Source organism: Gallinula chloropus, assembly GCF_964237585.1.
Source record: "Gallinula chloropus genome assembly, chromosome: 13".
Lineage (NCBI taxonomy): Eukaryota > Metazoa > Chordata > Aves > Gruiformes > Rallidae > Gallinula > Gallinula chloropus.
The window spans coordinates 19773161-19799130 of NC_140098.1; the positions used below are offsets into that span (position 1 = coordinate 19773161).

Here is a 25970-nt window from a genome sequence, read left to right on the forward strand (position 1 = left end):
CAGAAATTCCCATCTAGCTGAAAGAGGCGTAACATAGCTTTATGAGTTGCAACTAGACCAGTTTAAACTAGAAAATGAATAATCAAGCTGAAATGCCCAGCAATTTGAGGATGTGAAGAAGTCAGAGAGGAGAGGTATATGTTTTAGCTTTGTAACATTCAAAGCATGTTCATGTTTTCCTTTTAAAAATTGTTTACCAAAAAACCTATTAAGATGGGCCGTCTCAATCCAAAACACCCTGAAGCAACAAAATTCAGTTACAGCACAAGACATAACTTACATTATAGAAACAACAGACACCAAGACAAATTTATACCATTTTCTGCAATTACATACTTATGGTATTTAAGTCCAAGCAATTTTCTTGTATCTCTTTTAAAGCCATTCATTGTACCAAGCAGCTTTAATTACCTGGGTAATTCATTGCATGCCCATGAATTCAGCTACAGCATATGCAAAGATTTCCCCTGTTCCCAATTCCACTTTAAGCGTATTTAACTAGAATTTTTCACCTAACTAAGTGTAAGACATGTTGTACCACAGTACAATTAGCTAGCTGGATGCTTCCTGTTTTCAACAAAAAATACACTTGCTTTGACCACCTTACCATATTGTTAAAAACCAGTTGAAATGCCTGGGAATACTGGTATTATTCTGTTAGAAGATGTAGAGTTGACAGCCAGTTTAATTAGCTAAGTATGATGATGTTTGGTTAACTCTAACCCATGTCACACAACAAAATAATAAATTCCCTGTCATTCTCTGTCACAGTTATTAACTTGATTGTCATTATAAACTTAACTAAGAAAAATTAAAACTTAACCAAACTACATGCTGCACAATCAGTTAAACATCAGCTTGTTTTTTCCCTGCAATCTTGGAGATGAGTGTTAAACACCCCTCTTTAGGGCATAGTCTCTTTTGGGCTACCAAAGGACAATTCTTCACCCTTAAATAGACATGTTCTGAATCTTTCTAGGAAATTGCCTGCTTAAAAAAAACCTCTTCTCAAAGGATTTTCAAGCAGCAGTCCATCCTTCTATTCAAAATGCTGCCACAGGTCAAGTGCTGGTATCTCTCCCCATCATACATATTTTAAACTAGTATTTCGTTCATGAACACTCTAGCATTGTATTTAGGACAGCTAGATTTATGCAAAAGGAGAAAATGAAATTCAGATACCCCAAACCACATAAAGGTTCCAATTCAACTGCTGAATTACTGGCTACTTAGTCCTTCTGTCACTCTGCACAGAGCATAATTCATGAGGCATTTTTTCAGACCATCTACAAATAAAATACATCAAGAAGAGGTAACACAGTGATAGGGTTCACTGGGGTTTAAGTATGATCTACCTATCAAATTGCTCACTCTTGAGACTGCAGCATTTTTAGATACATCCTTAAAATAAATCTTCATAGGCCTGAAAATCCTCATTGAGCAGAACAATTAAGTACCTTTACACTTTAAGAAACAACTATGCAGGAGCTTAGAAAGCAATTTCTAACTGAAACACATGGAGTTTGGAAGCACCTCCATATTCTAGGCCTTTTATTGCTTAAATACTTTGTTTCTCCTGCAAAAATTAAGGCTTCCTTCCTCCCCCAGTGTCACATAGCTTAAAGAGGTGTGGGAAAGTTTCTAGCATAGTGGAAAACTTAATTCTTTCAACAGATTCATTGTGTAAAATCTAAGTTTGCCAACGTTTGTCTTTCAGAAAAATACAGCACTGTTTTCAATATAAAGTGAATTTTAAATCCTCAGCCTAACACGGTGAATATTTAAACTACAAAACTGTTTAAACTATGTAAAAAGCCTTGCCTATCTATAAAAGCTACATTGAATCAAAATACACATTGAATGTGGTTTCATACAAAGTTAAGCCAAAGTTACCATAAATACACAAACATCACGAAAGACACAGTAGGGGTTAAATGGTGAGAGAACTCTAAATAACTATGTTAAAGATGTGCATAATTAAGGAACCAGAACAACCTGAATTCTACCCACAAAAGTTAGTGCATGGACTTCAACCACAGCTTTAAAACTTCACTTAATCTTAAACCACCAACGCACTCCCTTCCAGCAGACCAGCCCTTTCACAGTGCAGGAGCACTAACAGCAATGACACCAGGATCTTTCCAGGAAACAAAATCATACCCTCCAATGGTGAATCTGCCCCGTACCATAGTGCTGGGGTCCTGTAGAGCTATGTAACCCAGGTAAACAGATGAGCACAGCCTGCTGCCAAGATGCACTATTGCCATTGATGTTCTGCCTGGCTGCAATGGCTAGTGAAGGAAACTGCCCACCCCCCAGTGTAGTATTATTCCGTACTTCAGAGTTCAGATTTCTAAGTAGCAGCCCAAAAAAAGCTGCAAAACTTTAATACTACATTATAGAAAAATCATACATTACATAATTTTTGTTGTTGGGGTTTTTTTAGAGACAATCACATCTGAAAAGGATGATGTGTTTCAGCATCAGAGACGACCAATTCCAAAGAGTTGGATACTTCCCCCAAATGTGATAGAAGTACAAGATGCTTAAGTAAATATACACTCTGGAAAGGCAATCACAGTATATTTAAATAGTCTGTATAATACAACATCAAGCAAGTGTTCTATAAAACTGAGATAAATTTCATGTGATTTGTCCTGGAAACCTCAAGAGACAAGGCTGTCCTAAGACCAACTACTCTTGCTGCTGTAGCTCTAGCTCAATGAGCTCTAACGTGACATTCAAAAGTGACAATCCCGTTTAAGTGTAAGACATAATGAGGGTAAACATTATGGCACAGCTCTCTACATCAGCTGCTCACCTAAAGGACTGGTGACAGAATTAACAATAACTACAAGTGCATTTACTACAGACATTTAAAACCCTCCAGCCCTCCACTTCCCAGTATGGCTTTCATACAAACTCTGACTGCTTCATCTTGTCATGATTGTTCAATTCGATACTTGCAAATTCTTGTCTAGCTGCAGTCAACTGCTATCAGTGAATTTTGGGACAGATTCTCAGCTAACAGTCTCAATTAACAAGCAGTTAGCATCGCTCAATTAATGCCAACCACATTGTGTCAACATACACCAGTATGTGAGTATGTGGCTCTGTCAAACCCTGCAACCTCCTCTATAAAACAAAGGGATTCACTGACTAGGAAAGTAGTTCAGAGATTTCTTGTTTAAATAAAGACAACTGCATACAGTCCACTTATCACTGGGGGATAAAGAATTTCATCAGGCATTCACATGTTTTGAAACATTCCTTTATTTCACAGAGAAGAAAGCTTGAATACACAAGAAGAAATTCAAAAACATTTCGGACAAACTCAGGTTTTCTCCAGCTTCTCTACCTATTCCTAAGCACTCCAGGAGACTTTGGTTCTGTCATTTACAAGACATTTCTAAAGCAGTGATACTATTTCTTTCAACAGCATACAGGGTTGGTTTGTATTTGGTTTCTGCAAAATCATTCTTCCTATCTCCCCAGTGACAGAAGAGCTCTGGAGGCTCTGAGATTCTAAGATATCTTCACATGTGCTTGAGTAACAATTCAAAACTGTGAGTCCAGCCATCCTTGAGCCCTGTGTTACAGTCAGTTGGAATGTAAACTAAAAGGGAGTCCAATAGAAAACCTTTCTCTCCTCCACTACAGTAAACACTGAAATATCAAGTAAGAGAACAAAAGTGTTTCCATGAATTGGAAATGAAAAGCATTAGTCTCTTGTGTTACATATTTCTGGCCTTTCATGCACTGATAGTTTACTTACAGACTAGAGTACAGTAGAAACCAACTCAGATTTTGTAAGCACAAACGTATTATATCACTAAAAGCATATGCATTACTTGCACAGCTGTGGTCAGGCTTCTCTTTTTTCCTCCACCACATTGTTCTCAAACTCTCATGCTGCTTTCTGAATTGCAGCAAACATCTATTGAGTTCTCATAAACAGATGCCCCATTTGTAGAGTAAAGCAAGTTAATTTTCAAAATGTTATCTGTTCAGCTTTTTTTAAATATGTCTATTTTCTTTTAATATAAAATGGGTAAGAGGCTTGTACAAAAACATTCCTTGATAAACCAGCAGTTGGAAGAGGAATTTCTTTTCCATTTATGGTATTATGATATTGCAAGTAAAAAACCAACTTCCAATGAATAGGAAGTTTTTTATTTGTACAATTTGGTTCTTCTTGGGAAGGATCAATAATTTTTATATAACCTTCATAAAGTAAAAGCAACGGCTTCTTAAATTAATTCTGCAATCCAGAAAATATGAAACCTTAATTAAAAGATTCTTGGCACTAAAAGATTCTTGGCACTAAACGTAAATGAAAAAATACTTTCCGGCCTCTTTCACTCAAGGGCAATACAGCCACTAGTTCAGGGGTTTGTATTTCAACTCTGATAGTGTACAAAATATACAAGTTAAGAGCACTAACCCCTTCCTTCAGACAGAAGTGATACAAAGGGGAATGATAGAAGGAGGATGCGATTTTCCTGGGGTGTTTTTTTTGTCTTCTTGCTCAAAGTTCTTTCCAGAAAAAAAAACAACAAACCAAAAATCCCCAAGCACAACTTCTCAGACACTTCCTCTTGAACTAAGCACAAGCCATGCAGCACTTCAATTTTATTTCAATATCTTTGAGATAAAGTATTCTCATTCTTTGATCAGTGAGTTTCTACAATACACATCCAACACCTTCCCCAGAAAACCCACTCCTTACACAGGGCTAGCAGAGCCTTGGCAGTTTCAAGCCATCAAACAGAGTATGTACATTCCTTTCAAACCCTTAACATTCTGGTAAGGCACAATAAATTTTACCCAACCGTCTCAAAGTTCATCTGCAACATGTGATCATGATCCAAGTCATACTTGATTTTCTTTTATTTTTAATGCAGAAATAATAAAAAGTATCAGAAAAAAATATTTCTAGGTAGAAGATATTACTCCCTTCACACTCCCTTTGCTGTAAAAACAAAACTGCATTTTTCCTGGATCAAGAATAAACTTACATTTTAGAGAAAAAGAAATGAAAACATTAAGAGCAGAACCTCAACATAATATGCAACACTAATACCTTTATTTTTTTTTTAAATGCAACACAGTCTACATGAAATGCAATTTAAATCCAGTGTTACTACAGAAGAGAGCTGTGAAGAGGTTAAAAACTCAAGAACTTGCAACAAATCATCTTTATAATCCAAAATACTCTCATCCCAAACGCTGCATCTCAGCAAACAAACTAGATGGTTTTTGATTTTTGGGACCCATCTAGATGGAAGAGAGACTTGTGTCTTAGGCATTGCTGTTTATTTCAACTTGGAGCACCTAAATACCAGTGAATCAGATCTTACTCAACACTTACTCAGAAAAGGAGTAAAGAAGATTTGCTGTGCTGAAGTGATGAAGAATTCAGATTTCTCTTTTTCAGGTTGAAATACTACAACAATGATGTGTGACTTCGGGAAGAATCTCTTCTACAACTAAGACTGTCACTGCCTGTGCTGTTGGTCTAAGCAAACAACATCCAAGAGATCTTTTACATGGAGGCATGGGAGTCCCACACAAAACAGCGTATCATTGACAAATTCATACTTTTCAGAGCCCAAAAAGCACTGCAAATTCTATATCAGGATTGCTTGGCCACAATCGCTCAGCTTCAACATAGACATTTAGGATAAAATCTCAGAAAGACATTAATAGAGTTGCTCCAAATGCAAGTTTTCAAACAAACAAAGCACCAAGATATTTGTAAAATACAATCTGCCTGCAATACTAATGCTGCCTTTGTTTCTGTGTGTTTGCAGGCATTTGGTAATGACATACTGGTATTTTTCACCGAAAAGTTTGAGGTTATATGAAAGATACATCCTACCTCTCCCTTTGTGGATAAGTTGGACAAATGTGTTTTTCTTGGAGTCATGAACCACAGAAAAAGCCAGCCAAAACAAAACAGGCTGACTAATGCATCGGTTCTGTTTTCCATCTAGGCAATTTAAAAATATGCACTCATTACACATTGCAGAGGAGTGGAATACACTGTTCTGGGCAAAGCAAACTAAGATGTAACAATAAGTGCACTGCCATTGTCACTGACAAAATAATTTATTACATCTGAAGGGAGCACATCACTACTCAAAGGAAAACACATCCTTAACTTGATGGGATTATAGAGAGCTGTGACTCATTGTTTCTGTAAAAAAGTTTAAAATGCATCATTTGAGGCAGAGAAAGCTAAATTCCTAACTGAAGGCGCTGCAAACAAAGCCATGAAAGAGTGACAACTTCAGGCACATACATTACAAATATGCTGTGACTAAGAGCCACAAAGTTACAGCCAGATGTGGCATCTACTCCAGTTGCACTGTCCAGACACCCCCACCAATTCACTTTAAAATACAATTACACAAAAAGCTTGGGCTTCAGTCCTTTCAGCTCTATTAAACCCTAACACTGGTAATTGTCTCAGCTATCCAAAGGCCCTATCCTTCACAGTGTAGATGTGCTGCTATCCAATACAAACACTGGAATAAAACCCAAGGGCTCCAGTTGGGAAAGAACCCTGTTGCAAGATGCAGCATATCAAATGCACAGCCAAGCTACTTAACTTGTCCCATGGTGAAGACCTTGTTTAAAAGCAATTCTCACCAACCAGTAAATGTCTACCCCTAAAATACATGGGGATGACAACCCTGAAAAAACATGGTTTTGAAATAAGCCTCTTTAAGAATATATAACTTAATTAAAATATAGGTTAAGACAGAAGCAAACTTGAAATTTAACACTAAAATGCACAGATCTTCCCAACAAAAGTGGGTATTGTTCTGACTTTTGCTTTTTTGGGTTGGTTTTGGGTTGGTTTGGGGTTTTATTTTTAAGTTGCTACGTCATGTAAACACAAATGGGTCCTGTTAGGTGCTTGAAGAGATGAACAGAGGCCAGGGATTACAGAAGGGAAGAGAGGGGTTGTCAGAGATGGGAACTGACTTTTCAGTGAAACTGCAGTTTGATCTTTCACATCAGCTCCTCACATTCCATGTACAGCAGCAATCAAAAAAAACCCAAGTAAAAATCAGGCAAAAAGGTTTACAACATTCATTTTGCATTTCAGCTAATCCCAAAGACCTGTTTGAATAATACATATTTATTTAAAGGGGGGGGGGGGGGGGGGGGGGGGAGGAGGAAAGTCTCAGGCTTTGTGTTTCCTTTTGCCTTTCTTCATCTATTAAGTGATAGGATCACACCCTTGCCAAAACCCAAACAATATTTTTCCTGAATATTGAAGTGTTGTATCAGCCCAATGGACATTAGAGTGGCATTTTACCAATACTTAAATCATTCACAGAAATTAACCCAACTAATCATATTTTAGCATCACATCTGCAACTGAAGATTTCTGTTGTAAACTTTTATTCTGTGCTCCTTCATGCAGAAAATAAATCCATGTTTTCTCTTCATTGTCTTTAAAAATGAGTGTGGCTACAACTCAGCACACAACTTCCCATTTAAATAGGAACCTGCTCATTTTGAGACATTTGCCAGCCCAGAACTCATTTTAGTAACTCGTATTCCTACTTTTAGTTAAAAAATAATCTGAATTACTCTATTCAGAATTACATAACTTTATATTCATAAAGGAGAAAAATATATTTTGTTAGACTACAGTTATATTACTATACTATTTTTATTTTTATTGCAAAATAAATGCTTCCAAACTAAACCTTTAACTGAAGTGTAAAGTAGCAGAAAGCGATAAATCTGCCCACAGTGTATGGCCACATCAAAGCAGCATCATTATGAAATCTAGATCAGATCTGAGTAGTCAAATTTGACATGCCATTTATGGCATGCTATTTCCCAGTAAGTAATCTGTCCTGAGTGTTTAGTCCCTGTAAGTGATCAGGGTTTTTTTTGTTTTTTGTTTAAATAAAGTCAGTCTATTTATATGTACCATTACTTGAATATATTTTTAAGGAAATAAGTAACATTTTCATGCATACTACTGTAGCTCCATCACTATTTTATAGCAAAGCTGAGGCAAGCTAAAGAGAAGTGTTGGTAACAAGACTCATAAGAGGCACACACAATAAATTCATTAAGGACATAACCAAACTTTTAGAGCTTTCCCTCCCCTCACTTATTGTTGCTATTTTATACACACCTTTTTAGACAAGCTTACTCAAGTGAGCAGAAAATGCCCGGAGAATTTAAAATTTATCTTTGACTGTCTCTCTAGGGCTACTTTTTTTTTTTTTAATCAGATATTTAAAAAAATATAAAATAATTTCAAGTTCAGAGAAATGGGGTTAGCAAACTCTCCTCTAAAGCTGTAGCTTTTTCATCAGCAGTAGCTTTAGGCAACACAACAACTTCTCTCACCAAAGCAAAAATGGAGAAAGAAAAAAAAAACCCCAGAAGTTGTCTAGTTTCTTTTCAAGTATACTTCTGTTCTTCTGCAAGCCAACAGAATCATAGGTTCCTATAATGCTGAGCTGAGCCCTAATTAAACATAACAAAAAAATTAGTTGCATGTTTTGAATCTCCTTTTGGCAAGTACAACAGTGCAATGTTAATAAAAGAAGTAAATTTAATAAAGAGGAGTACTTCATCCAAGGCAGAATAATTAAAGACATACTGTGCTGTCAGCTAAAGTGCTAGATCCTCCAAGCTTTAATATGTAAGTTATTTCATGAGAAATACTGTGTTACATAAAGACACGGAAAAAGTACTACAACATAAATTGGACCAAGTTTTCTTAAAACAAACTTGATTTTATTTGCATCAGTTATACAAACAGTCAAAGATTTTAAATGGATACTAGAAATTTTACAAATAAATAGTAAAACACAGTTCTGTCCTAAACAGCTCATAATTTAGGTTACAAAAAAGATGTCTTAGAGAATCATACACAGCTACCTCCTGTTCTAAGGAGCTCACAGACTGTATCATGGGGGAAAAGAATAGATGGGCAGACTGAAAATTAAAACAACACTACTAGATTTCTGGCAGTCACTACCCACCTCTGTCTTTGGGCAACATGAGATAAGACAATTTGTTTAGTTAAGCAGCAGAGGAAGATTTTCAATACAGAGTCATTTCAAGGTCCTGTGAGAAGAACTGAATGTGGGGAAGATGCAGTTCTCTGTTGTTTCTAGTGCAAGCAAATACAAACAGCAGATAAGAGAGCTAGTAAAGGGCAAGATAACAAAGCACAGAGGTTCGGGAACGTATACAGTCCTGAGTTACCTCCTTAAATTCTAGTTTTTCTGGATTAGATGGTGTTCGGGATGGGTACCAACCTCCCAAGGTTCAAAACTGGCCAACCTTTAGGGCGTGCTTTAAACTACGAAGGAAAGAGGGAGATGGGAAGCTGTTATGTAACTCAAATGATCCATCATGTGGTTCCGACATACAAAGTAAGGCAGGAGATGGAGTTCTGAAACAAAAGATGAAGAATAAGAAGAGTATTAACAAAAAGTGTCTGTACACAAAAGCAAGGAGAACGGAAAACAAGCAAGAATTAGAAGTCATTAAATCATAATGTAAGGCCATGGGCAAAGCAAAGACCTCTTGCTGCACTTTCAAGAAGGGCTTGAAAACGTATCAGGCATCTAATCATACCAGAACTAATCTGTATTTGGTTAGATGGCATTTAAGATCTACCTTCTAAGACCTGGAACACCAACAATGCACCCAACAACTCAATGACAACAACCTTCCGAAGCAAATGACCAGTTACACCTGCATGTTCTATACAATGCTTTTTTATCTTCCAAGAAGTTAGACCATGCCATTATGAGGAAGGAGATAATTCCAAAAATACACATGCCTACAAAACTTTACATCTGTAAAATAGGAAAAACTGCCAGGTGAAAAAGCACACCACACATTTTCTAAAACCTACTGTTCTTCTGATGCTATTCTACGCTAAAATCCTGAGTCATGGGTTTCAGCAGTACTGTGGAATAGGCAAAAAGCATTACTTCTACTGACAGCCAGAATCCAGTGCTGAATAGTTCAACAGAATCACAGAGAAACCAGGCTGTACAATTCCTAATCTCATGTTCAGTCTGCCTTGTCCACGACAAGTTGCCCAGTTAAACGGTCAAACCTCAGTTTGTATGTGTAAAGTCTAGTAAGTGATATTTATTCACAAAGTTATGAAGCATTTCTCTGCCTTACATTCTAGATGCAAGAGACAAGTGTTTAAAGAGAAACATAGAACAGAGTAAGAGGTCTAGGTCTCTCTTCCCTTGATCACAGAACTGATTCATAAACAGACACAGTTAAGATACTTTCTCACAGATCCCAGTCTTCATTCACTCAGGATGCTGAAAACATGCCGCCAAGTAGGCCGTGCACATTTTTATGTACTCTTAATTGCTTATGATAGTAAGGCACAAAGTAGACCAAATTTACCTTCAAAATTAAAAATCCTTCAACAGAGTAAGATTTATACCCCTCAGCAACTGCTCGCAGCTAAACACAGACTCAAACAAGTAACGCACTTTTTGGAAGAGCTTTCTTTACTCATCTCTAGTTGCCATATTTTCTACTCTTAATATATCTTAATTACTCCTTCTGCTAGATAATTAGATAGCTTTCAAAAGAGTATGCTTTTTATCCTGTGACACAACAATCCAACTCCCCCTTTAAAATGGAATATGGACATAATCTGTAAATTTAGGTCAGTTACTGTAGCCATGTGTTGCTCCATATGAAAAATAAGACTAATCACACACTTCTCAAAATCTTAAGTAGCATACTTAATGTCTGTAATATACAAATGTGTAGAAGCAAAAAACACTGCTCACCCTTGCTAGCAGCAGCAATGGAATGTAGCAAGAACCTCTTGGTTCCTGGATCTTTGAATACAAAGTATAATATTTTTCCTCAGTTTGGTTGTGCTAGAGAGTTTGAGATCTTCCTTGCAAACTTTCAAACAAGCTGTGAATTTCTGCACAAAGGCAGCTTTTTGACTAATCACAAGAGGAAAGTGCCCCACAAGTGTTATGAGCTTGAGTTTAGAAACAGAAAAAAAGAGGAAACCCAATTAGAGACTGTGGTGATAAAACAAGATGATGCAGAGAGCAAGCTCTGTGATGCAGCAAGAGAGACTGAATCACACAAACCATCTTTTCATCTCTGGGCTAGGAAATATGCATAAAATGAGAATAATTTTTATGAAAATTAAGTATTTCAAGAGACAGAAAAGTAATTAAGTTACATTGTGGTCCATTAAAAAGTCTTTAACTCTTGGATAATAGACAAGAAAGCAAGTACTACATGTGAAGGCTCCTGTTCAACAAGGACATTATCCCCCTGTAAAAGGAGTATGAGAAGGTAGAACAGAGGCATCCAGCTCAATCCCATCCTTTGTGAAGAGATTCCATTACAACTAGTAATCATTATTGAACTTTTTTGCCCAGATGTAATTTCTTACATGTTACAACAAGTTTCACATGCATTGTGAATTTCAGCCAAGGTTGAAGAAGTTCAATAACTTGGCTAACCAACCATGTGTACTACTCATTACAGACGTAATAAATAGATTCATCAAAATAGACATGAAAAAGCAGTATGAACATCTGACCCCATTTTCAGCTTATTCAAAAGAAAAAAATTACAATAGTCCAATAAGAGATTTTATTATTTACAATATGTAAGTAGAAGACAGTTGGACCTTTCCATAAAGCAGAGCAATGTTTGTATTCCACAACAGTAAGCCAGAGTTTAAAAACAGTAATGGCATTCATGAAAAACTCAGTATGACCTACCATAAATTTCCAGAATATAGAATTAAAGAGAACCCTCTTCTATTAACAGTATTCAAATTTTGAAAACAGGTTTTAGTAGTTTAATTGTTCAAAATACATCAGTACAAATCCTCAACTGACAGTTACTAACATACCACAACAGAATGAGCTAAAACTTCCATCCCAATGGCACGTTCTCCTCCACCACTTCTACATCAACTACCCAAAAAAATCTACTCTAGCCAAAAATAAGTGTCCTGACTGCAAAATCCAGACTCTCCTAGATAGAGGCACTGTATTCACATTCCCCCAAAACACTGATACAACAAAATTCATACTTGCTACAAAGTTTCAGACTTTCACAAAAGAAAATACCTGGAAAAAATTAACAGAGTTTATTTTTTAAGATGTAGAAGCAAACAACAAAAGTTCTATATAGACAGAAACAACAGTAGGGCTACTCATGTGGTTTAAGCTCATCCAGGTCAAGCTTGGTTCAAAGCATCTGAATCACAGGACTTTAAAAATTCAGCCTTTAGTTTTTTCAGCAATAGTTTCCCCATGAATTCTTCATTAAGCAAGCTGGTTTTCCTTAAGAGAATGAGTAAGTCTCTTGAAGCCAGAATAACAACGTGAAACTAAAATACATAGCTGTACATACTATACCAAACTCAGTTAGGCTGAAGGATCAACCCAACCACATTTTAAAAGGGTTTAAAACTAAGCCTTCATTGCCACTTGCTGGTGAACGATGGCAAGAAAACAGTCCCTGAACAACACAACTGTGCTGGAAGACCCAGATGTAAAAAAGTTACATCTGTAAAACTATATTTTTACCATCTAACTTATTTTTCTCATGAGAGATTAATTTATTCTAGCATGGCAAAGCATACACACACTGGCTGCACCAAGGCCAGTCATGCTTTTCCTTTAATATACTGTGCTGCTTGTAACAGTGAAACATGGGATACTGGGAGCCTAGAATTCACAAGAAGTTAAAATATACATCAAGGAACAACCCCTTCAAGCTTTTAAATGCCCAATAAATAAAAAGAGTGTTCCACGAAAACAATCTTAGGGACAGCCAGGACGTGGCCAAGAAAAATAATCCAAGGTTATATATTGTTGATCTTTCTGTCTGCCTCATAGTAAGTTTTGAGCTGAAACCTCCATAAATAATATCCACTTCAACTCTCCACATGTGAAACACTTCCAGCATGAAAACCCAACCGAGCAAAGGCTGTAATAGTTCGCTTACCACAAATTATGCTGGCTTAGTGAGAACATAAGATGCATCTCCTTAGCAAAACCCAAGTATTTCCCTTCTCTCTTCACCATCAAGCTACAATATAATTATGTACAATAATTCTTCTTAATAAAAACTTATTACTCTGCAGAATTTCATGCATTTATGAAAGCTCATTTTGATTCAAACAAACTTGTTTCATTAAATTGGGGAGAAGATCTACGTCATAGGAAAAGACCATTCAAGAAGCATTGTCACAAGCTTGGTCCCCCATGTCTCATCTCTTTTTTTCTGCTCTCATAGGAAAAAGGGATGCAGATAATAGAAAATTACTGGAGAACAAACACCTTGTTGTTTATTCATCATAATAAAACACACCAGAAAATAAGTTTACACTTAGAAATCTTGGGGGAAAATTAACATATGAATAGAATTGAGAAAAATAACAGAGCAAAACTGGACAGATATATTTTCCTCTGAAGCAAATTATCCAACTAAAAAAAGGCTGATTTTTTTTCAAGACTGACAAAATTCAGGTGTTACATCATAAGAAAGATTCCAAATCCATACAAGAAATCATAAAGTGAATCCATAACAGAGGACTATCTTAAACAGTTCCTTTGTAGAAGTCCTGCCAGTTGTATAACCTTTAAGTACTATTTCATCTGGAAACAGATGAGAGAAATTAGCAAATAAACTTTTTTCAACAAAAAATATCTGTATTTTTCAAGGAAAATTTGCAATCTAGCTCCAAAAAAAAATGAAGAGATGAATAATTTCTCACTGACAGATCCAGACAAACATCTGTGGGCTCACACCAAACAACACAGCAACCCAGTGAAAGACAATGAACATATTTAAGACAGTCATTCTAATACTATTGAAATGAGAGTCCTCAATGGTATTTGTAACAGTCTGTTTTATTCCTCCCATATGATCTGAGTTTGACTTAAATGAAACCATTCAGTGGTCTAATTAGGATTCAGCAAATGTTACCTTCTTTGTGAAGGCCGATAAAGCCAGCATCAGTAAAAACGCTACATCGCCTGCAAATAATGGTGGTAACTTCTGCAACTAGAAGGGTTCCCCACATTCACAAAACTCACTTCTCTGTGGGTACACAGCAGCCAATTTTTCTTTCTTAAGTCAAGGTGTTCTTTTCATCATACTTTGCCTCTCTCTCCATTGCAAACAGATTTAGGGCATAGTGATGAACACTAGCCAGCATCCATTAGAGACCTTAAATGATCTTTACAAGAAATTTAGACAGAATTTAAAAGTTTAATTTTCCTCCTATTACTGATAGTAACTTAAATACCCACTACAAAACTAGCTGTTACTCAATTGGTATAAGAAATGCAACAAAGATTAACCACACCTGCCTCTACCAAGGCTCTGAAGGAAGGTAGCTGCTGCTTATTAACTACAAGAAAAATTCAGAACCATACTAATAAAGGAAGGGCTCCAATACTACTATACAACAGAAACAATAGCTCAGAAAGCACAGCAGTCTGGCCATGTGTACTGTATCATTTATGTGCAGGGTTTTTTTAATCCTCTTTATAAACAGAAAACGTAAAAAAAAAAAGCTTCAAAAATATCTAGTATCTAAAAATACAATAAAATCACAGAAAAACAAATATCTTGGGATTTTCTGAATTCATGTGAGCACTGTATGTTTACTGAAGAAAGAGATTCCTAGCTTTATAATAGTTTAAAGTTCTATTTCTACTCTGATAGTCCTGTTTCTTAGATGCTGCTGGTCCTGGAATTAACAGTTAATCCCATAGCCCAGACCACTGAAACTTCCCCCTCCCAGTAAGGGAGGCAAAAAAAGTCTCTAGTATTTTGGGAGCAGAATAAATTAAGAAGAGTAGCCATCCTACATCACTCACAGATGTAAAGCATTCAAACAATGTCCCATATGAGTGATTCCTGAATTAGGTGCAGATGATACTGTGAAAGGCACATGATAAATTGTAGAGCTACATAATTTTTATTTAACACAAAAGCACCACCATGTGTGAAGAAAATCTAATCATCTACATGTTACCATGATAATAAGTAAATTATCAAGTCACCCATTGTCAAAACATTACCTTCTACAGTTTCACAATGTTCAGGTATGTTTGTGTGTATATACAAACCTTCCCTGCAATTAACTATGACATTGATACAGGGAATACAGCTCATTAAATATACAACACGTTTCAAAATCTGCACCGGCTCTATTCTGATAGTTGAGCTCAAAATAGAGTTTAAGCTCTTAGACTCAATACGCCTTACAGGTCCCTTCCAACTCAGTATATTCTAAGATTGTCTCTTCCCTGGATTTCACATACCTCGTCCTCAAGTGTTTTGAGGTTTTTTTAAGGGGTGCATATCAGCCATGAGTGCAGCATAAATCAATTTTAAAAGAATGAATGAAAAAATACAGCTGCTAACTGCATTTCAGTAGTCAAGAAAAAAAAAAAGGTAAATTGATTCACATCTCCATTTTTTTAATAAAATACTTCAACAAACATGTCATCTTCTCCCAAAATTTACTAATAATTTTTAGCTGTAAAAATCAATCTTTTAGAGTTTAAAAGCCTAAGTTTTGCAATAACCATTTTTTTATTAACTATGTTAAGCTAGCTTTCCATACTTAACATATATACATATAGTCATCAGGAGAAAAAAAAAAGCACCTATGAGAGAAAAGAATAATAAAAAATTCTGTTTATCATTTATAAATTCAAGGGCCATTTATTCAAAGCAACTTCTTAAATCAGAAAGATGACATTTAATTGCAATAAATTCTGAGCATGTTTTCCCAACCTGTTTCATCAGTATGACAAAAATTGCTAATACTCAAGTTCTGTACAAGAAATACAGTAACTTCTCACACTGAAAGTGTATGCAGACTGAAAAGCTCACTCCAGCAGTGACTTGTCTTTAAGTACTGATTAATAGTATGTAATATACAACTACAACTTTTCTCCTTGCTAAGGGCTTCTTCATTGCATAGAAATAAAAATACTGGGAGAAGAAAAAAAACAAAGATAATTCCATTTAACTAAACACTAACCAACAATTATTTTGAAGAAATAATCTTGAATGTTTCCACAATTATGAAGTTACATGCTTTACTCTGGTAAAACAGAGTCAAGGAACGCAGTATAGCAAGGCACATAAGGACTGAAGTTTCTGGATTTTCTTCAGTATTTGGAAACAAAAACAACAAAAAACAAGTTGCTCAAAGCCAAAAATGGTTTTCATTTTCTTGAGATAATTTGTGCTTGTTCCAGGCATTCCTTACAATAGCAATTAACAGATTTCTTTTTGACCTTCATACAGCAGAAAAATTAGAATTGCAGTCTGAACAATGGTTTAGTTGTGATTATCAATGCTGTTTTGTGATAAAAATCTTGTGAAAGCATTAAGAAAACCCCTACATTACTGCATGGAATGTATACATTTTGCCCTTCCATAAGACACTGCAACACTACTTGCATTTTGCTACTCACGCATACTCAAGCAGTCACAATAGGTTAGATGCAACTGCACCTGATACAGAAAACAGAATGTGTATGTGTAGTTCCAAGGTCACACATCTGTATGAGTCTTAAAAACAGGTAACAATATGATTTTTCTATGAGTTGTATAAATATTAGATACACAAGCATCTTCCTGATATTCAAACCAAGTAATTTTTTTTTTAAATAGTGCCTAATTTGAGAAGGCTGCTTAGGCATGCTGTTGAAAATACCACATCTTTCTAGAAAATCAACTTAGATGAACAGCTGACTTTTTTTTTTTTTAAAATTTCTATCCCCAACAATTAAGAACACAAACAACAAAATTACAGGAGCATTTACCAAAACCAGTAAAAAAGCGCCAGGTCTCTTTTGTTCAGTGTTTTCAAAGAGCAACACAGCCCTCTAGTGGAAAAATTAGAAGATATGGTTCTGTTCATAGAAGCAGCATGCTAGGAACGTATTTTCTCTGTAACATAACTGATGTGGAGACCTTAAAAACAACAAAAACACCCCAAACTCATAAAATTCCACATTAACTATAGTTCCTCACAGTGGAATAAGACTGATTTTAAGAAAACAGACTGACAATTTATACTACTTATGCCTAAACATACATAGAACAGTTAGGTTTTAAAACCAGGACTGAGAGACAACTCCAATGTTCGATAAGATGGTCTTACTTTTCTACTACACCACCTTTACCATGGCCAGAAGTTACCACAACTTCTAATGTGACCCTCAGACTGAAATTCTGAGTTAGCTTAAAATAAATGAGGAAAAAAAAAAAAGTAATTCAAATTGCACACTTTTCCACACACACACACACACACACACACACTTTGCAGCAATTTTAAGGACTAAGAAAGTGGGTATGTAATATTGGAAATTACATTCCATATTCCTAATTGGTAATTAGAAGAACAACCACAACGCAGAGAGTCTGCCCATTTCACAGACACATCAAGAGAAATTAATGGCAATGAAGCAATATTTGAGAAGCCGGCACAGGGATACCACTAAAATTCCACCACTGCTCAAGTCATCCCAAGTATTCCCTCAGTAATTAAGTAAGAATCTCTGGTTTTCAGAAGATGAGGAGAATTTTCAACTATGAGGGGAAAAAGTAACTAAATAATGTTCCTGACAAGCTAGGTTGGATTCCCTGTATTGGATCACAAATAAAGTAAATTAGTAGATCATTCCATCTTTGTTGATCTGTTTGAATTTTGCTATCTTAGAAAAAGGATTTATGGATGAATAAAATTAAAAAAAAACCCAAACAACGTCTAAGTTCATTCATCTTTCAAGGGATTCTCAGCATTTTCCAAACTATCTTGAGCATCCAACAATGCAGTAGCTAAAAATGCATTTTTCTGCATTTTGCTAGACTTCAGTCTAACAACTTACATATCTCTCTTCTCTCCAACTTGAAACGAAAAAATTTCTCAGCAAGTATACATACACTGTAAAGTTAGTTTCAAATATACCATTGAAACTCATTTTGACAACAGCAAAAGGATTGAATGATTTTTTTCTTTCATCATTAAATATAAGTGGTCAACAAATAATACTTTCTTTTTCAATCCCTTTCTATTAAATAGACAGCATTGTTTTCTTGGAGATATTCACACCTCAAAGAAAACGTAGAATCATAGAATTGTAGGGGTTGGAAGGGACCTGGAGAGATCATCGGGTCCAACCCTAAAATAACTGGGGAATAAGCTCCAAAACTGGTAAGCCTGTGTTTGAGCTACCTAATTAGTATTTCCACATGGAGTCCCAAGGAATTGTGCAGATATACTAAAGCTCACAGGGATCTCTACATTGCAATCCCTTACGTGACACGGACACGTTCAAAGCAATTTGCCACAAGCCACAAAGCATGGCTAAGAGTTAAGCCAAGACTGATACATTTGAAGGACTCTGACACCCAAGTCTCAAGAAAACTTCAAATCCTGCCAATTTGGTCCAAATTAATTAGACAAGAACACTATTAACCAACCCCAAAAGGGGAACATTCACACAACACCAAGAAGTTTGAATCTTGTTTCTCTCCATCAAACAGGTCAATCAGAAGTCACAACCAGCATAAGCCCAGCTCAGGTTATATCCTCTCTCAGAAGCCCTTAGGGATAGGAAAAAAGAATATTGATTATGTAAGAATCGTAAACCCTGTATCTGCTTTCCCCTTGTTTTAATATTTGTGGCTCCTCCACAAACTTAAGCCACAGAAAAAGGACATAGCCTGCCCAGATTGACAATGAAATTTCAAACTGACTAACAAATTAAGTTGGAGAAGAAATTCTATCTTCTGAGAAGAAAGGCAAAGCCCCTAAGCACCAAAGCTTCATTATAAAATGAAACAAAAGCAGCTTATTAGAATCTCTCAAGCACTCACCCACTATAGAAGTATGTAACAGATGCCTAAACAAGCTGAGTGTCTGAAAGGATTTATGAACTTGCTAGAAAATACAACTAACAGGGATTTCAAAAGGTCATGCGCTAAAGGAACACCAAAATAGGGCAAGGATGATGAACCTGTTAAGTTGACTTGAAAATACCTTCATTGATAAAGATTCCATAGCCACCTTGGAAAATCAATACCTGAGTTTACTTGCTGCTATTAGAAAGTTTTTCCAAATACTTTATCTCAACTCCTCTGCAGCCATACAAACCTTACTCCTCACCCCAGCCACCAAGATTACAAAGAGAAACATCCTTTCCCTTTCACAGCCATCCTTTACATGTTTACATAATGCAAAACACCTCCATCAATACTTTTCTAGACAAAAATCACTCGGGTCAGAACTTTGTGTCTTTCCTATTGCTCTCCTCTACACTTCAGAGTGTACACTTCACCTGAACAAAGTTTACTAACAAGGTTTTATGTTGATATAGCACAAGCTAAGTTTGAATATCAGAAACATACATATATTTAAATGACAACTGATCACGTCAAAGCTTGCAAGATGAAGATTGACATATTTTACCTTATGCATAAAGTTAACCTACCTATTCCTGAATTTGCTCCTGTGACTATAACCACTTTCCCACTCAAGTCACGACCCTGGAGTATTTCCATTGCAGTGCTGTTTCCATCGTATTTTTGTCTAGTAGTGGGTTTTACTGGATTATCTTCAACTGTAAATGCCAGTCTTGGGTCAAGGTAGGTAGTCCTTTTGTTTATGTGGCTGCAAAAGAACACATAACTTTAACTGCTTTGACACTTACGTACTCTGTATTTAGATTATATATGTATTTCAACCACTGTTGTATGTACAATTCCAGTGGATTATTTAAATTTTTAAAAATCTAACTTTTTTTCAGTTTTGTTAGAATGATCCCAACTACTGTATCCACCCTTTTTCCAATTGCGACAGCATCCATTAATAACTGTATTCACATACTTCACAATATTATTCTGAACTTCATGGGAAGCCTGACACAGAAAGCAGCATTTAGTCATGGGGAAAAAAATAATTAAAAAAAAAAATAAATCACATTATATTGGGGAAGATCATGTGCTCTTAGGACCTCTGTAAGAGGAGCCTACACTACTCCCTTGAAACAATATACTAATGAGCAATGTACTATTTTCTTAACAACTAGAAACAAATAGCTTCACATCTGCTCAGCAAGTGGCAGTCTGGATCAGGCTCACCATTCTAAAACAGTGTTTCAGTTTTCTTCAGACAATTATCAAAAGGCACCACGTTTCAGTTTTCAAGCCATAATTATAGGACAGAGAGGCTACATTTGCTATTTTGGCCTGTGAATATTCTTCTTCTGCCGCCAAGTATATTTAAGACAACTACCCCATTTTGACCCTGCCACTGCAAAGATGCAAAAGGAAGTGTTCCCAGAAATTTCTTACTGCTTCTGTGAACTTCTTCATCCCTTACCCTTCTAAAAATCTTCACTAGCTCAATCCCTGGGTGCTTTTCTTTCTGTGTTTTAGATTGCAAGTCAGAGCTGCAGCAATTTTGTTTTCATCTTGTATGCTTAGAGCACTACTGCAATGTTAACAAAAGTTCTGGATATGTTTTTAAAGCTATACAGAGTTTATGGATAAAGCTATACAAAAAAAAAAAATAAGCCTACATAAACATTGCCTGAGGATCAGCTCCCATTTGAAAATATGTCTAATAGAAGTCCCTTCAACCTGCCACCCAAGCTAGTATTCCTGTGCACATAGAAGAAATCAGAAAACCACAAATGGGTGTTCAGACACTCCCTGCAACTATAGTACCTGCCTTCTGAAGTTTTACTCATCAATTTCTGTCTTTCCACAGATCTTGCCACAATATCACAACTTAAAAAGGCTACTGAACATGAAATACAGTTCTCCTACTTACATACATTCTACATTTTTACATACTTACTCTACAAAATAGACTTGTCCATTTTCATCTGTCTCCTGCTCCCATCCATATGGCAGACCTAGGAAACCCATAACACATTGTCTGTTTGCAGGCATTAAAGTACACTCAAATTTGAAGCTTATGTGATTTCTCAGACAGATGTGGCAAAATTCTGCATTATTTCTGTAGGCCATGCAGCTCCCTGCTGCACTTGAACATTGGAACCTGAAAGAAGGATTGCTTCCCTAATCACACAGAATTGCACTCTGATAATACAACATACAGGAGATCTGGCAAAACTGTAATCATTAGCATATTAAGTATAATCTAAAAATTATTTACAAGATTAAATCATGTTATAGCTTCCCAATGCACACAGGTCTATACTGCACACAGTTCAGTATCTATCCTTGACAAAGTACATAAGAACAACATTGAACTAAATGTAGGAAAAGTTACATGTAATAACACATACCAAAATCTAGAAGATCAGAACCTTCAAGTGGGTATAGGGTATGTTAAATCAAAGTTGAAAGAACAGATAAAAGAACAAAAGTCTTCACAAAATAAATTCTTATAAGACCCTACAGAAGTATTTAATAGATACCATTCTCAATACTTCTAATGCTGGATGAAAAGTATTCAATTCATGCAACTGGCTCAAAATCTACTGAAAACATTCCAGTTGCTACAGCCACATTACCAATGCCAAAAGAAATAGAGCTTGCCAACAGCATAGTTAGGTATGGCATAGAAGTTTCTGGGATGATCTAATTTAAGGTACCAAACCAAGGCCCTCAAGAAGTCCTTTGGAAGTGCCCTGCAACAATGGCTGACTTCTGTTCTGGCACAAACTTCCAATCCGAATAGGGAAAACAAGTCAAATGAAAATTAATGGGATTTCCTTCTGTGCCAGGGGTACTCTATGACTAAATATAGTCTTTGAAGAATATAGTCCAGCAATAAATATTATCTGATGGACATCAGGACATGAGAGACCAAAGAGAGAATTCCAGCCTTTGACTATACGGTTTAAGAGCCACAGTAAAAGAATCCCTTTACCTTGGAATTAGTACTTTGGCTTTACGGAGCAATACAACAAAAGCCATAAAACAGGTAAAACCCCACTGCAATCAGCTGTGTTTTGCAAGCTGGATTTGCCTAGGTGATTAGAATCAACTAGTAAGTATCAAAATGAGATCTAGTTCCTGCACAAATGCCAACTGATGTTTGTAACACAATTTCAGCCCATTACAAATGCTTAACACAAACCTCCAGCAACACGTTTCCTCTTCCCCGACTTAGGATGTTCCCACTGTGTTTTTTCTTCCAGGTGGCTGTAGGAAAAGAAGTTTAACAATTTTTAAGATTGTTTAATATTTTTTATTATATAATAAAACTTTCCCCCCCATATAGTAAATACAGTATAACAACTCTTTTTAAAATACAGTTCAGAAAATGGCTTGTATTTCACAAAAAAAAAGTGTCTATACCTTGTTTAAGAAAGGTCAAAACTACTATTAGAAGTTTCCATATTGCTACAGCTCTGAAGGGAAAGTAGCTAACCAATGAGCACTGGAATCTATAAAAATTCAAATAAACGTTTGACTGCCAATCTAAGTTTCGTTGCTTACAATGAGAAGAAAGAAAACCTAAAAGTCATTAAAGAGTAACACTAACAGACTCAGAAGATCTCTTGAAAATAAGGTGACCTTTGGAAGGAAAAAGGAAGAAAGGAGGAAGAAAATAATTTATCAGAACCTAACAGAAATAATATTATAAAGTTTTCAGATTACAAAAGCTTTTAAATTACAAAAGTTTCTAAAACTCTTGTCTAATAATACTGATTTGCAAGATGCACAGTAAATACACCTGGATTTCTACAGGAGCAACTGCAGCTTTTCACGGATAAGTTTATCCAAAGGCCCTGACTAGCAGACTATTTAGTATGAGTGATAATGGTACCTCTTTTCTTCTAATTCCGAGATTTTATTCACTGAAATCACTGTAACAGGCTTAGTATGCTCTATCACAAGGTTTTCTGCACTCCAGACTACCAAGTAAAATGATGTGCACACAAAAAAGAGGCCTTAAGACACTGAATGTTGGACATATTTAATGAAAGACAAGATTTTGAAAATACTAAAACCAAAGTTCCTATGTTAAGGATCATGCAAGGATTACTTGAAAGTACCCAAATCTGGTCTGTAGGGACAGGACAAGAGGCAATGACCTCAAGTTGGAGCACAGGAAGTTCCACACCAATATGCAGAACAACTTTTTCACGGTGAGGGTGACAGAGCCCTGGGACAGGCTGCCCAGGGGCGTTGTGGGGTCTCCATCTCTGGAGATATTCAAGACCAGTCTAGACCTGTGCGACCTGTCCTAGGGAACCCACTTTGGCAGGGGGATTTGGACTCCATGACCTCTGGAGGTCCCTTCCAATCCCTACAATTTTGTGAATTCTGTGAAATTAATAGCTGCACAAGTATGAAATAAAGATTGACAGCATTATTCAATATACACAAATAATCACTCAATTACATATTTACACCCAACATAAGCAACTCTTCCTTCTTACAATCAGGCAGTTACCCTACACAGTGACAGCGTTCAACTGCATTACAGGAACCACAGCTCTAAGTCATGTGTGACCCGCAGCAGCACTCGAACTTCTGGACACTAAAGACACAGGATCATGAGTTCCTCCTGTCTGATGTGAAATACATAACCAAATTACCACAGCTGGACAAACAAGTGCATGCCCACCAAGCTGTGGTAACTGTGTGCACACTTAACACATCACAAAAAGCTTTAAAAGCCTTAAACCAAAGTTAGCCTAATGCAGCTAAGTTTAAAGTTCATATCGCTGTTGAGGTTGAAAAACAAGTTTCCAAAATATGCAGAGGTATCACAGATACAGTTTACACTAAAGGTAGCCACAGTGTAACACCTCTTAATGTCAAATGCATTGTAGACACACCGGGCAAAATTTTTCAGCCAGTAAAAATAAACTAATGTTGTGTTGGTAAATTAAATTGGATCAGTTAAGTTTCACAACAGCTAACACAGACCTATTGAATTATTTGTTGATACTCAGTATTTTCTTGTATTTTGCAGGTTTGTTAGTTTCACCAAGCGATTCCTTCCTGGAAGAGCTTCTGAAGTCAAAGGAAACATACCAAAGCTCGACCTTTGAAAAAACAAACACCCAGAGAAAGTTTGCAGTATTTGCAAACAAAGCGTGGATAAACCAAAGCATTCAGCCCAGTGTCTGTAAAGCAGAACTTGGGAGGAAGATGCAAACTCCCCACAGGTGCAAATGCACTGTGCTTGCCCCCCCACTTTTTTTTTGGGGGGGGGGAATAAATCTGGAAGCCTTAAACAGGCTGAAACAGATCGCATGATCAGCATGGCTATAAAACCACAAGAAAGGAGGGGGGGGGAAGCATATTCTGCTAAATTAGTTAGCCCTGTAGCTCCTCCCGTTTTGTAACCAGCGAGGACACGATCACTTTCAGACCGCGGCAAGCAGATGGTGCTAAACACAAACTCTTTTCTCTTGTCAGAGCTGTGGTACACCGAAGGGCTGAGGGAGGGCACTTGCAGCTTTTAACTTCCATCATACCTGCTTCTTCTCTGGTCCTACTGGGAAGGAAACTTAAGACAACTACACGGCTGCGCAGGGCCCGGCTGCCCCCACGTCAAGGCTGCCCACAGAACCCCGAGGTGCGCTGCAACGGCAACAGCTGGGTGACAGCTCACTCCGGTACCCAGGGGCGCCTGCAGCTGCTCCAGCACCGCTCCCACAGCAGGAGGGATGCTGCGGCTCTGCCCGGCACCGCACCACCCTACCCGCCCGGGGCGAGCCGAGCCCGCGGGCAGCGCTCCCACGAGCCAGGAGGGCTCCGCACGCGGAACCGGGAGTCACGCAGCACCCGCTCCCCTCAGCGAGCCCGGCGCCGGCCCCAGCCGCCCGCAGCGGCCGCGCGCCCCTGGGGGGAAAAGGGCGCGCGACTCCCGCCGCCCTCCCCGCGCTGAGGGGGCACCTGCGGCCCCGCGGAACGCTGCCCCAGGCCAAAGGGGCCGGTGGTCACAGGACACCAGGCGCCCTCGCCCCCCCTCCCTTACTTCGCGTAGTAAACCCAGCCGTCCTTGGTGGTGCGCTCCTCCCAGCCCGGCGGCAGCTCCTCCTCACTGTCCGTGTCCTCCAGCCCCGCGTACTTCAGCGCCGCCATTGGGACGGGCGCCCCGCGCAGCCCCGCACTGCCGCTGGCCAGCGGGCGCGCGCCACCCCGCCCCTTCCGGCCGGCCCAGCCAATGGCGCGGCGCGGCGGCCCAGGGGGACGCTGGGAAGTGTAGTCAAGGCGCGCGAGGCGCTCCCCTCAGCTCGCCGGGTCGCGCGCGCGGCTCAGCAGCGCCTTTGCCCCCCCCCCTCCCCCCCATCTCTTGAGCTCTACGCGCGTCACCGCGCCTGCGGTGCCGGAGGGGCCCGGGCCCCCTGAGGTCACCACGGGTAGCACAAAACTCCGGTTTTGAGGACGTTAAGCGTTTCCAGCCTTCTCCTTCCAGAGATGGGTGCCAACACAACTAGGCCCTGGAAAGTGATGGAAAACGAGCTGTCGGTCACGCCTTTCGCCGCCAGTTGTCAGCTCCCGGCCTCGGGGACAAACTGCGCCAGGCAGAGCTCTCCGGGCTGCTTCGCTTGGGAGGAAGAGCCTGGCTGCAGAGAAGGGCCTGGCTGTGCCCTTTGATGGCCGCAAGCTGCCTCACCCACCAGCTGTGCGGGCCCTTTCCCAGGCGCAGATACCGCCAGCTGCAAAGGCTGAAGCCCCTGAGGTCAGGGAATTGGCAGTAACCTGTAACCGGGCCTGGTGGCTGGAGCCCAGGCAGCCTGCTTGCCGCTGTGACAGGTGAAGTACCACCTCGTCTGTTACCGTTACTCAGCACACGCTCCCTCACCTACGTCAGTACCCTTATGCTGTCATATTAATATCTATTTATATAACTGAACCCAACTGTCAGCATCTGTAACAGCTTTACGAGAGAAGGGGGGAAAAAAAAGCCAATGTTGGACAGA

At 38.2% G+C, this 25970-nt stretch overlaps 1 protein-coding gene across 1 annotated transcript in view; it reads right to left on the reverse strand.

Annotated features, from left to right (window-relative positions):
* Nucleotides 1-25132, reverse strand: part of WWOX (WW domain containing oxidoreductase) — a 511261-nt gene extending 486129 nt beyond the window's left edge. The window contains exons 1-4 of the mRNA XM_084270013.1: nucleotides 25022-25132; nucleotides 22163-22227; nucleotides 20912-20969; nucleotides 19542-19720 (exon numbers count right to left, since the gene is read on the reverse strand). Coding sequence (XP_084126139.1) covers nucleotides 19542-19720; nucleotides 20912-20969; nucleotides 22163-22227; nucleotides 25022-25128 — 409 coding nt within the window. The 5' untranslated portion in view covers nucleotides 25129-25132. The remainder of the gene's footprint in view (nucleotides 1-19541; nucleotides 19721-20911; nucleotides 20970-22162; nucleotides 22228-25021) is intronic.
* Nucleotides 25133-25970: the final 838 nt, after the last annotated feature.